Source organism: Leptonychotes weddellii, unplaced genomic scaffold, assembly GCF_054177405.1.
Source record: "Leptonychotes weddellii isolate Sample4059 unplaced genomic scaffold, ASM5417740v2 HiC_scaffold_2862, whole genome shotgun sequence".
Classification (NCBI taxonomy): Eukaryota; Metazoa; Chordata; class Mammalia; order Carnivora; family Phocidae; genus Leptonychotes; species Leptonychotes weddellii.
In genome coordinates, this window is record NW_027880778.1 from 322 (window position 1) to 13078 (window position 12757).

The 12757-nt window shown below is 41.7% G+C and overlaps 1 protein-coding gene across 2 annotated transcripts; it reads left to right on the plus strand.

Annotated features, from left to right (window-relative positions):
* The first annotated feature begins 2589 nt into the window (after positions 1-2589).
* LOC145719032 (piezo-type mechanosensitive ion channel component 2-like) lies at positions 2590-10597 on the plus strand. Of its 2 annotated transcripts, XM_081810544.1 has the most exons (4): positions 2590-2915; positions 5825-5944; positions 8766-8804; positions 9767-10597. In XM_081810544.1, exons 1-4 carry the CDS (start codon positions 2865-2867, stop codon positions 9998-10000), a joined length of 444 nt encoding a protein of 147 aa, XP_081666670.1. In that variant the 5' UTR covers positions 2590-2864; the 3' UTR covers positions 10001-10597. The 2 variants fall into 2 exon arrangements, 1 of the variants encoding a protein (XP_081666670.1); XR_014142144.1 differs by lacking the exon at positions 8766-8804.
* Positions 10598-12757: the final 2160 nt, after the last annotated feature.

Here is a 12757-nt window from a genome sequence, read left to right on the forward strand (position 1 = left end):
GTTCAGAGAGTTGTTGCTCTTCTTTTCTTTGATCTCCTGTTGAGTTCGTAGGTGTTCAGAATGGTTTGATCCCTATCCAGCTGAATTCCTGGGACCAGATGAAATTTAGGTCTCCTACTCCTCCTCCATCTTGCTCCTCCCCTCCTCTGTTAGGTTTTATAAGCAACTGGATTTTAGAGACCATGAGCCATCTACCAAATGCACCCTTGTCTGTTATTGACAGACCAGCCTGGGGTCCAAGGATCTTCCAAATACATAGAGGAGAGAAGCTTTGTCTTTCTGCTTCTAAATAAGCATTAAACAGGAGTGCATAACTCCACAGCTGTGTCACCATACTTCTCAGGCAAAGAGACATTTCTATGTAGAAATATAAGATAGTCATTTTTGAGTATTTTAATGACTGAGAAACAATATAGGTACTTTTATTCAATCAATGTGAACTAGGACAACTGTAAATACAGTAACGGTTATGTGGGAATCATCAAGATGGAAGGAAGCTTATAAATATCCAGTGATGCACCAGTAACAAAAATAGAGGATTGTTCTTCCTGTGCCCAGTTTCTCTTCCCAGCCCAACCCTACAGCCTGGCAGCATCTCACAGGACTTCTCTTTTCTCTCATTTACTCATCCACCCTTTTTTTTTTACTATCCTGACATGTAACATTCTTCTTCCTGACTACCCTTCCCAGACAGAAACACCCCCAGACAGAAGGGGTTCTGTAACATCTTGCTCTCCTCAAACAAGCATGTCCCATCACTGCAGTGAGATCGAGAGTGAGTTCCTGGAGGCCAGGCCCAATAATTCCACTTTTCTTTGTAATGTCAATATTAAGAAGCAATTCTGGATTATGGGAGGCTCAGAAGAAAAAACTAAGTTAAATAATAGTTGGATGTTGCACAGCATCCTGGAATTTTTAATGCCACAAAGGATGTGAAACTTTAAGTACAAACTTCCCATCTTACATAAAAAAAATTTTTCTATAGTATCCAGCCTATTTAAAAAAAGAAAAAAGAAAAGAGAACTCTTAGGTCTTAGAGTATTTGCACAGTTCTGTTAGAAGAAGTTCCTTAAAGTGTACGACAATCCATCATTCTCTAGCTTCTTACCCATGCTTGGTAGTCCATATTCATAGTACAAAACATGAGACTGATCCTCAGTATTCTTATAGAAGTGTGCAAAATCAGTTTGGAATAAGCCATGGTATCATCAGTAAGTTGTGGACTGTCAATGTGGACTTTTAGGAGGCATGTGGTTCAGTTTACAGACAGCTGCAGAAATTACTGACTTTCTGATGGGGCAATACAGGTATTTGTAAACCGATAATTGATGAAGTCATTGCTGGTGAATGTGCCAGATGTGGGACAAGAAGAGGAAAGACACAGGGGCTGAAACCTACCGCCTGATTAATCCAGAGACTTTCAGCTAATGTTTGATTCAAAATTTCAAAGCTTTCAGTTCCACACACTGTATACGGGAAATTGACATTTTAATCTAGGACCGCAAAACAATTTCCAGAACATTACACCATTTTAAGAGGGGCTTAACTCTTTCTGTTAGCAGGAAGTTTTTCTTTCTAATGCTAACTACAAAGAATCTGGCTAGACTTAGAAGAAAAGCCCTGTAATAAGAGCAAGTTCTAATATAACATATTTTTCTGATAAAATTGAAGAAAGTTTAGTTTCTGTTTAGCTTACTTTAAAATCTATGTTGAGCAATTCACTTGCCTTGTGATAGAAAACAGTAAGAGCCCTGAGAGGTTTTACAAGTGAGGGACATGTAGTCCTTGAAGATCTTATAACTGAATTAAGAATGTAGCATAAGAATTAAAGGAAGTTCTCATCTAAGAGATACAAATGATAGAAAGAGACTCACTTAACGTAAAAGTTTTATTCACTTAGTAAAATCCTTTCTTAGAAAAACCTCGTATAAAATGAATTTCTAAATTAATCATATTTATACAATTTCCCATTATAGAGTCAGATACCTTCTGATTATATAGTAGGAATATCATAAAAAGTAAATCATTTCAAAATTTAACAAGCCTCATAAAGTTATATCTCAAAATAAATAATTAATTATAAAGCTTTAAAATTACCAAATTGCCCATAAATGAAATTCGACAGAAATATATCTTCCAGATACTCTAGTATATAATATTTGGCTTTTATGGCTGAGTCATAGAGCTGTGTCCAATTTCAATATTTGCCCAATAATATCAGCATTAGCTGAATAGCTAATACTAAATCCTGCCAAAAACAAAATAGGTGCTCATTTAACTGACCTTAGTAACATGTTACCACATACTTGGCATTTCGGTAATTCAGGGATTTAATAGGGCTGATTAGCAATTAAAATGTAAATTTCTAATAGGTGTGCAAGGAATTATTAGATAAATTAGTTAGATTAACAGTATTAGCATTACATCATATTAGATTAGATAGTATTAGATAGATTTTTGAGCCAGTGTAAAGATCAGGTGGCTACTGTTGACATTGATTTTACACACATGCACACACACTAACACACATATATATGATTTAAGAATGTATATTTTATATTATATGTATATTATATGTGTACATGTTATTTAAAGATATAGTTGTATATACAGAAGAGTAATGAAGTATCTAGAATAGGATGGATTAGCCTAGGCTAGCTTGTAAGTATATTAAAAACAAGATGTTTTTATTCTAAGTTAGGGACATGTAGTTTATTGTATCTTCCTAATATTTTCCTTTGTTTTTAAACAGGTTGTTTGGTATCAAATCAGTCATTCACACGGACTGTTCCAGCACCTGGAAGATCATAGCAAACCCAGACCTGTCATGGTATCACCATGCCAACCCCATCGTCCTGCTGGTGATGTACTACACGCTGGCAACGCTCATCCGCATCTGGCTACAGGAGCCCCTTGTAAGGATCGAAAGGTTTTGTAGATCTTATGGGCAAAGTAATCTTGAAACTCCAGGGGAAATGGTTCATTCCTATATTCCAAAACAACTATAGTGTTCTGGTTCTCCTGTTTTATTTCTGCAAAGAGCACGATGTGACTACAGATGCTCTTAGAACAAAGCCTGGTTTCCCTTCGATATGTCACCACGTGCTGGCAAGAATGTCAGTGCTGAGAACTGGAGACATTTTCACTGAGCACTTACTAAGTGCCAGGCCATATGCGAGGCTGTTCCTATACGTTATCTCATTTCATGCACTACGTAACTCTGAAGAATAGGTAGCGTACCCATCCTAGAGATGAAGAAAATGAGGTTAGAGAGGTAAATTGGTCTGAGCAGTAGAAATCAGCTTCGAACCTACGTTTGACATCAAAGCTACGCCTTCAGGACTACCCAGCCTGTTCTCATGGTGCCTGGAGTTTCAGAAACTTCTCAGACCTCTGACATCTGTGGATGGGAGAGGGACACCCCAGCTCTCAGTGATGCCTGGAGCCTCCTGAGTACCCCCCTGTGTGGCGTGGGGACCGGAGGTTTCCTTTAGGCATGACAGAGAACTGGTTTATTCCTGTGGGATGTTAACACAGTACATGGCACTTCTGAGGGCAGGGCCAGAGAGCCTGGGCAGCTTCTCTCTTTTCCCTTTTGGTGAGAGAAACCTTCAGCCACTTTCATTTCTTCCTCTAATTGACTCTAAGGAGCTCAGTCCTAAGGTAGCTTATCGGCACACGAGGGAGGAAAGTAGCATAGACGAGGGTTGTCACACCTCTCCTCCACCACCTACCAGGGGAACATCCACACCTGAGAAGCCATTCCTAATGAGCATGGCGGCATGAAGTCTTGCGTCCTCTCTTATCACTTCTAGATTAGGGCCTTTTCTGTGTTCACACCCACAAGACTGTTGTCCACACATTCACTCATGCAGCCTGATGGGTGGACAGCGAATATTTATTGAAAGCCACCTTTCTCAGATGCTAAGCTGGGGGCCAGGGATAGAGCATCGCCCATAGGCGAGGGCCCCACTCAGAGGAACTGGACATACTACAAGCGAAAAAGCCGTCCAAAACAAGTAAATGGGATCCGAGTCAGATAATACAATGGCACTTGGGGAGATGCACGTCCCCATCCCTCCCCAGAAGTGCTCCCTGCAGAAATGGGGCTCTGTCCTGTCCTCCCTCCTGTGTGATACCCCCTCCCAGGGCCACAGAGGCACTTTTGTTCACAGGGTTCTCATATGGTGTCTTTCTTTGGGCCCACTGATGGTGGCTGCATGTAACAAAACGCTTTATGGGGTCATAAGGAATCCCAATCATTTTGTTACATTTTTCTCCAACTCTCTCCCAAAATGTGTATGTGCCCGTAAAATGCTTTAACGTGAAGTCATTGTGTTCACTTCCTCCATAAATGCTCAGAAGGTAAGGGATGTGCACATATGTGCAAATAAAAGTGTATACCAAAGAAATTAAAACATTATGGGAATGGTTTCTGAGCAATGTCTTACAAGGGATGGAAACTACTTTAAGGCATCCAAGTTAATAAGAGTTCCAGGTGTTCTTCACTTTGTGAGATCTCAGCCCCACAGAACGTCAGGGGCTTCTGTGCCCATGTTGTCATGCTTCCATATGGGTGAAGGCTGTGTTAGAGCCCCTCAGGCCCATGAGACATTTGGCTTCCTCAGCCTCGGGCCCTCTGGGGACCAAGGAAAGTCGAGTTAATAGCAGTCTTCCAGCCTGCAGTGTCTAGAGGGGTGTGTGGAGAACAGGGCCTAATTCATACCAGCGTCAACATTTCAGGTGGCCAATATTTTAAATGGGCTGGGACACAGCATTTTCTCATTGAGGCAATGATGGAAGACAGGTGGCTGATTATATCATAGTTCCAGATAACCTGGCACATTTCATGAAAAATGCCAGCCAGCAAATGTGAGTTCTGAGGTGAAAGTCTATGATGCATGTTTGAGAAAGAGAGAGAGAGAGAAGCAGGTGTCGAGAGTTAAATAGTATATGGCTCCCACCTGGCAAGCATGAACTCCCACCCAGGGTGTTTGGGTACTCCCTATGGGTGCTCTACCCTGGCACACTGGAACCTGGAAATTGGGCACCAAGACTGTTAAGTTCCCTTCCTGCACTTCAGTATCAGAGGTGTGTTAATGCCCTTTTTGTTGGAGCACCTTTGTTGGGAATCCATACAAAAGCACTCAAGGGCATTCTGCCCCTTATCCTCTCTCTCTTTATGTCTCTTTTAGACCAATTGTCTAATTTAGGCCAGTGCCCCATAAGGCAAGGTGATGGTTTTGTTTATTAGATATGTTCTTCCTTACTGCTGTGTGTAAGCTCTCGATGATTCTGCCTTTAATTTCTTTTTTTTATTATGTTATGTTAATCACCATGCATTACATCATTAGTTTTTGATGTAGTGTTCCACGATTCATTGTCTGCGTATAACACCCAGTGCTCCATGCAGAACGTGTCCTCTTTAATTTACTTAATTTCTTCTTAATCAAAGATTGCCCATGGCTGGGTCACACAGTCCACTGAGCACTTTTTTGAAGGTTTTTCTTTTAAAAACCATTTGCGTAGTGTAGTTTGGAATACATAGTGGGAAGGTGTGGATCTTGCACATGAGAGCCTATCTCTGTTATTTACGGGGCTTAGGAGGGATCAGGATGTAACATTGATGTGCTGAGCATTTACAAGGTAGCACTGGTGTCATTCTTAAAAATGTCTTGATGAAATCCCATATATCGTATACATTAATTTAAAAAAAATTACCATTATCAAGGCACGGGTGAAAAACTTTCTCTGGGTCAGCCAGGCCACTGAAGGAACTGCTCTTGGAAGCAGAGCTGGTCCTGTGGGTTATTCTGTGTCTCAGGTGCAGGATGACAGGACCAAGGAAGAGGACAGAGCCCTGGCTTGTAGCCCCATCCAAATAACAGCCGGGAGGAGGCGGAGCCTGTGGTACGCCACCCATTACCCAACTGATGAGAGAAAAGTAAGCCACAAGAAAGCAATTGCCATTTCCTAATTTATTTTGCTTCTTTTGTGTTATGTTACTAAATATGAGTCATGTATCATATGCAAACGCAGATTGCCCATAGTTTATAGAAATAGTTTGATTTTGATGTCTCGGTAGCAGAGAGCTCTATTCAGAGAGGGGAACCCAGTGCTTCTGAAGGAAAATATGGTTTCACCATACCCCATGAGAACACCATTGTATATTTCAGTGCTTTCTATGAAGTCTCTTCATCCTCAAAAGGAAGACTTCATTTAAAAAAATAAATTTGTGTTTAAAACAAGCAAAAAATAACAGCAACTGTTAGCACCGGGCAGGGAAAGTCTCAGTGCTGAAATACATTGCAGAAAATAATTTCACTTTATTGGGCAGCCGGCCACAATAATAACTCAAGTAACCACTTAGAGAAGAACAAAATGGTCTATATGAATATGATTAAGTATCTCTTACTACACCGAGGCAACCGTATGGATTGACAAGGAAAAGTGAGTCACAATGGGTAATTCATATAACCCTGTGAGCATTTATTGACCATGTTGAACTCAACTCAGTGCTATATTGACTCATTAAATATGCCCATTTGCAATGTTGTAATGACAGATACAAAGCATTTGCTTGGTAGCATGTTAGAGAATTGAGGAGTAGATTTTCCAATTTATTTGGTGGCAGGTGAGTTTCTCTAAGACGCGTGGCCTTAATCTCAGCATGGCTGCCATGTGCTGAGTGAGGGCAAAACAATGAATGAGCTGCCTTAGGCGGTGGATGGCCTTGCCAGGCCCATGTGGTGCCCTAAGATGTCTGAGGATTTCCAGGGGCCTTTCTCATCACGCCGTGTGTCAGATTATCCTGCTCCTTTTACTAAATGACAGATCGCCATAGAGGATAGCTTAGGAATTTTTCAAATGGAGGTCTGTGGACCTCTGGGGATTCCTGAGACCCTCACGGGGATCCACGAGCTCACAACTCTTTTTTTAAATAATATTTAAAATACATCCCTTCTTTTCGCTGTGCTGACATGCTGATACAAAAGCACGAGCCAACCCAGGGGGTGGCAGGAACCCCCACAGCCACAGTCCCTGCCCTTTGGGGCTGCGCACTCAGAGAAAACAAAGCAGCAAGGCCAGTTCACTTACGAATATCCTTGATGAGCCAAAAACAGTTACCCATTTTCTTAAATCTCCACTTTGGAGCTCACGTCTTTTTAATATCCTGTGTGGCAAAATGAGAAGTCGCACAAAGTACCACGTGTGAAAGTGTGATGGCGTCCTGCTGAGAAGCACTTGGCCGGGTGTAGGAAGTGTGAGCTGAACTCGCTGTCGCCCACCGCACACCACAGCCCCTGGAAGGAGCCACGGGTGGACAAATTATGGGTATTCAGAGATGGGTGTTTGGCAGAGAAGTCCTGGCAAGTAAATGAAGTGAGCCCAACACTTCAAGGCAAACAGCTGACGGCGTTTGTTGCCGGTGGTAAAATTTGAACTTTTGAGTGAAAATTAGAATATTAGAAAACTTGTATCCTCTATTCAGAGCTTGAAAACTTCCCCATACTTGAGGACCTCCCTGATGAGATCAGTGGTGAGATCGAATTAACAAATGTACTTTTTAAATATTGTGTAATGCAATGTGTCAATATTTGGTAGATTGTATAACTCACTGACTGCAAATCACCAACACATGATACAGCCCTGGATTTTAAAGTAACAGAGTGTGAAACGTTCATTAATACAATTTCAGATTCCAAGTAGCAGCTCATCTTCCGGTTACTACCACTTGTTGAGTTTGGTGTAGTATCAAAACAAAACAAAACAAAACAAAACAAATTGTCCACAATTACCTGGCTAGCCAATTGAAATGCTCTTTCCTTTTCTAACTACAAAGCTTGGTGAAGCCAGATTTTCTTCATATATTTCCGCCAGAATAACATATCACAGCAGATTAAATGCACAAACAGATATGAGAATCCAGCTGTCTTCTTTTAAGCCAGATATTAAAAAGATAAGCAAAAGCATAAAATACTACTACTTTTTTCACTATTTGTTTTTTAAATATAGCTATTTGAATGAAATGATTGATGTGAACATGTTAAATTTTAATAAAAATTTAATGAACTAATGAATATTTTTAAAGGCCTCAATTTTAATTTCTAGTATAGTAGATACTGATAGATAGGACCCACATCATTAAAAACTCTTTGGGACTCTCAGTGATTTTTATGATTATAAATGAGTCCTGAGCCAAAAAAGTTGGAGAACCGTTAGCACAGAAAGTGCTTATTATTTGTGGGGGGTCCAAACCACCTGGCGCTAATATAGTTTAAAGGCATAGTCATGTAATAATTAGTTTGTGGTAGACAATATGTAAATCTTAAAATAATCTCAACCTGCATTACAAATCAATTTTTCTTTAGTATGAAACTTCTATTTCTTGAAAAGTAAATATTTTCAGAATTTGGCAGAGGTCTCAAGGGTTTGGGGAGTATTAAATGAAGCAGTTTATTCTATTAAAACAAAACAGTTGAAAAATATGATCAACTTTTGTAGTCACGTGGTTTATGACTGGTTATTTGCTGTCACAATTAAAAGTTAACATCAGAAGCTGGAAAACAGTTACAATAAATAACAACATCCAGTTCAATTATTTGTCCCTCTATATTTTGCATGGCAATTTTAACATACTAGCATCTAGCTGGTTGAAGGAATGGGTATGTGCATAGTAAAACTTTACAGATATATATATATATAAACATTGCAGTGCTTTTTGCTCACATATTAACATTGCTGTCCTGCATTGCTTTTTGCAGCTTTTATCCATGACCCAAGATGACTACAAGCCATCCGATGTTAGTATATTCTTAGAATTATCATTTATGCTCATGTAAGTGATGTAGAAGTGATATAAATGGAATTAGCTCCTTTGAGTATATTTTAATGATCTATAAAATTTCCCTAAGTTTCTGAATATTTTTCTTGTAGAAATTGTATCTGGTTTATTGCTGTTATAACACTAACTCATACAACATGAGCTCGACTATAGTCATACAGAATGTATTTAAACTTTTAAAAAGCCACGTTGGAGGGTTTTTAGAAGCATTTTTCTCTGCAGATAGACCTATTACATAATTTGAATTGGAAGTCTTGCATGTTCACGGACACACACACACACACACACACACACATATGTTCATATCATAAAGCCAAAGAGACAGGGAAAAAAACAAGAAATTGCGCTTAGTGCACGAAGTGCTTCATCATAGGAATTGCAAGCTGGCAGCATCAGCAAAGATCTCCAGAGGGGGTGCCAGCTACCCTGAGACTGCATTAGTCCTCTGCAGAGCTACACCGGGGTGTGGGCAGGGTGGGGAGGGTCCAAGGCAGGGGTGCTCTGGCTGGGGCCTAGGAAAGGTCTGGAGTTCTAATAGCTGGAGGGAGGGCTAGGAGGAGAAGCCATGAGAACAGAGGCTGGAGAGGTGATTGGACCAGATCAGGAAGCCTCAGCCTGCCTTTCCCAGGCTTTACACTTGGTCCTGAGAACAGAGGGTGCCTTGCATGGTGTTGAGCAGAAGTACAAGAAGATCAGATTCAGCTTTTACTGGGACCACTCTGGAAGATAGATGTGAACAGAGGAATGTATGCAATTCCTTTTGCTCAAGTGGGTAGTTGACGACCCTGTTCAGCTCTCAGTCAGTGTCTCACCGCAGGGTTCTGTCTAGCTAGCATAAGGCAAGGAGGCAGTTTTCAATGTCTACACTGAAAACTGGAGCTCTTGTCACAGGTGTGCCTCTGCCCCACGCTCTCCTGCCAGGGCCTGCTGGTGACTGTGAACGGCAATCCTGTAGACTACCACACCATCCACCCCGGTCTGCCCATCGAGAACGGCCCTGCCAAAGCCGACCTGTACTCCACCCCACAGTACCGGTGGGAGCCGTCGGAAGACTCCTCAGGTAAGGAGCCGGCTCTGCTGCTTTTATCTCCTCTCATGCACACGCCCGGCATCTCTGCGTTTCATTGTTTATTGTGTCGGTTTCATTTTTTCTAACAGGTGTTGTCTTCCATGGTCAGTGTAATGAAGCTCCTTTCCTTCAGTTCTGTGTATTGCCCCAGCATATTGCTATGGGTGGTTTATCCTTCTATACAAAATAAATGGTACAATTGGGGCAAACTTTGAAAAATAAAGGGTAAAACATTATTTTAAACATGTCAACTTATTTATAGTGTTAAACCTATGTGTGTATGTGTGTTTTGTTTTTTCTAGAATTTGATATTGTAATCATGGTCAGTAGTTTTGCTGGTTAATGGATGAATGCTTTCAGAAAGAGTTCTTTTTGTCTAGTAAGAAAAAGGGGCGTGAGGGTCCAAACCAGTATTAGGCCTTTTTTCCCCTTGTCTCTCAGTTTATTATGTTGAAGGAAAACAGGCAGTTCCTGGAGATGACAAATTGGTGGCTGTGACTTGGGTTGTGTTTTGTTTTGTTGGCCTACATAGCATTTTCTAAAGTGAAAGAAAGAAAGTAACCAACATTTTAAAAAGCGCAGCTCTGACTGAGATATGGAAGTTTCTGGAATCCCTTAAAGAATGTGAATATCTGGCAACACTAGCCCCTCGTTCCTGCAAGGCAAGAGTTGACCCAACCGCTGTTGTCACTGCCCTGACAGAGACTATGCCTGTCACCAATTCACAGAGACAGAATTAACTAAGTTTACAACATGGGAGAAAAAAAAGGCAGAGTACATGCAGGTGTTTTCTATTTATATGGAATTAAACCTAGAGTTGTTACACATGATCCTACCTTGAGTAAATGGCCAGCAACTGAGCAACTATCCAGCCTACATTATTGATACATTCAGCTTAATGTAATTTTTTTCATAATTCTTTACCAGGCTTATTCTACTGTAGTGTTCTGTGTAGTTATCAGTACACCCTGCAGTTGCCCCTGACCTGGCATCCACTGAGCAGTACAAAGGGTTCGTCACACTCTGCAGCCTTCCTCAGTAAGGTCAGACTGAGTTCAGGTCCCTAAGCCAGCAGCCCTGCCCATCCCCCCCCGCCAAGCCCCAGGTGGCACCTCCACGGAGCACCAGACCCCATGGGTTAATTACCCATTTCTGCCTCCTATGTGTGTGTGCTTCAGTTTGTAAGTTGGGCTTAAACCAAGGTTTTCACTTACCGAATAGCTCAAGGAAATACTGTACTTTCTAAAGTGTGCTCTTCAGTGCTTTGGCATCAGAATCACAAAGGCCAGGCCCAAGAACCAGCATTTGTGACTTTTAAAGCTTGAGACACTCAGGTCATAGCCAGGTATCTTTTCTTTATATGTGACCTAACATAAAGAGAAATGAACAGAATTTGGCTGCTGAGAGGGCAAACACACACACTCACATCATAACTTGAACTTTCAAAGGTAAAACAAAAGCTGGAAAGTTATTTTTTAAATTTGAATCTATATATGCAGACAGCATTACAACCAGAGAAGCAGCACCAGGAACTGTAAAATCCATCAGACTGCTTTTTCCTGTCTCTGATCCGTGGACTTCCCCTTATAGACCCCAGTCCCAGCATTGGAGGGGTGGAGGGCAGCGGGCTTCTGCACAAGGAAATACCACCACCTCACTTGGAGGCTCACTTCTGGAGTCTGTGCAAGGTGCTGTGCATGCTCACTGGTGTTTCAGTGGTTTATGTATCCTCTTCATGGTGCGGAGCAACTCCCTGATGCGACCTGCTTACATGTAGCCCATTGAATTTGAACAGGAGGACAGAACGGACGTTTCACATAAGTGTGTCACTCATTACTTCATCTTTGAAATCAAATTAGTTTTCCTGACTTGTGGGAGGGATCTTGAGGAGAAATCCTTCCTTCACCACTATGCCAGTACTATCCTGTTGCTGGTCCTCTTCTCCTCAGCCCTCCACAGTTTCTCTTCCTTTTGACGTGATATTTCCATCCTTAGTATGACTTTTCTGCCTCAGCATGACCTAAAAGGAAACCATGGGCTGCCGAGCTCACACTGGTTGAGCTTGGTTGGTTTTCTGCACCTTCACTATATCCGTACTGCAGATACTGTTTGTATTAGTTATCTATTACTGAAAAACGGATTACTCCCAAACCTAGTGGCTTAAGACATTTACTGTCACAGTTTCTGTGGGGCAGGAATCAGGTGTGACTAGGATGGGCTTCTCTGGTTCAAGGTCTCCAGTAAGGTGGTAGATAAGCTGCTGGCTCAGGCTGTGGTCTCATCTGAAGCCTTGCCTGAGGAGAATCTGCTTTCACACCCACCCACGTAGTTATTGACTGGCCTCAAGCTCTTGCTGACTGCTCGCCAGAGACACCAGTTCCTTGCCATCCGGACCTCTTCTTAGGGCAGTTTACACCGTGGCAGCTGGCTTCTCTCAGAATGAGCAAGAAAACGAGAGAAAGTGGCCAAGGCGGAAGCCACCATCTTTTTAAACTGAATCTTGGAAGTCATATTCCATCCCTCCTATTTGTTAGCAGCTCATCAGAGGTCCAACCCACACTCAAGGGGCGAGGACTACCCAAAGGCATGAACATCAGGAGGTAGGGTCATTGGGAACCATCTTACAGGTTACCTTCCACATTCTCTTAAATTGAGATGTTCTTTCTGGGATTTCTGAGGTAAGGATTCCATTACACTGACCAGGAAGCACTTAGTGAATCTGTTTGAATTCTGAGGGCTTTGTTAGTTGGAAATAATCTCTGAAGTCTTAAATAAAGGTCTCTGCTAGAGAAAGGGGAACCCTCCTACACTGTTGGTGGGAATGCAAGCTGGTGCAGCCACTC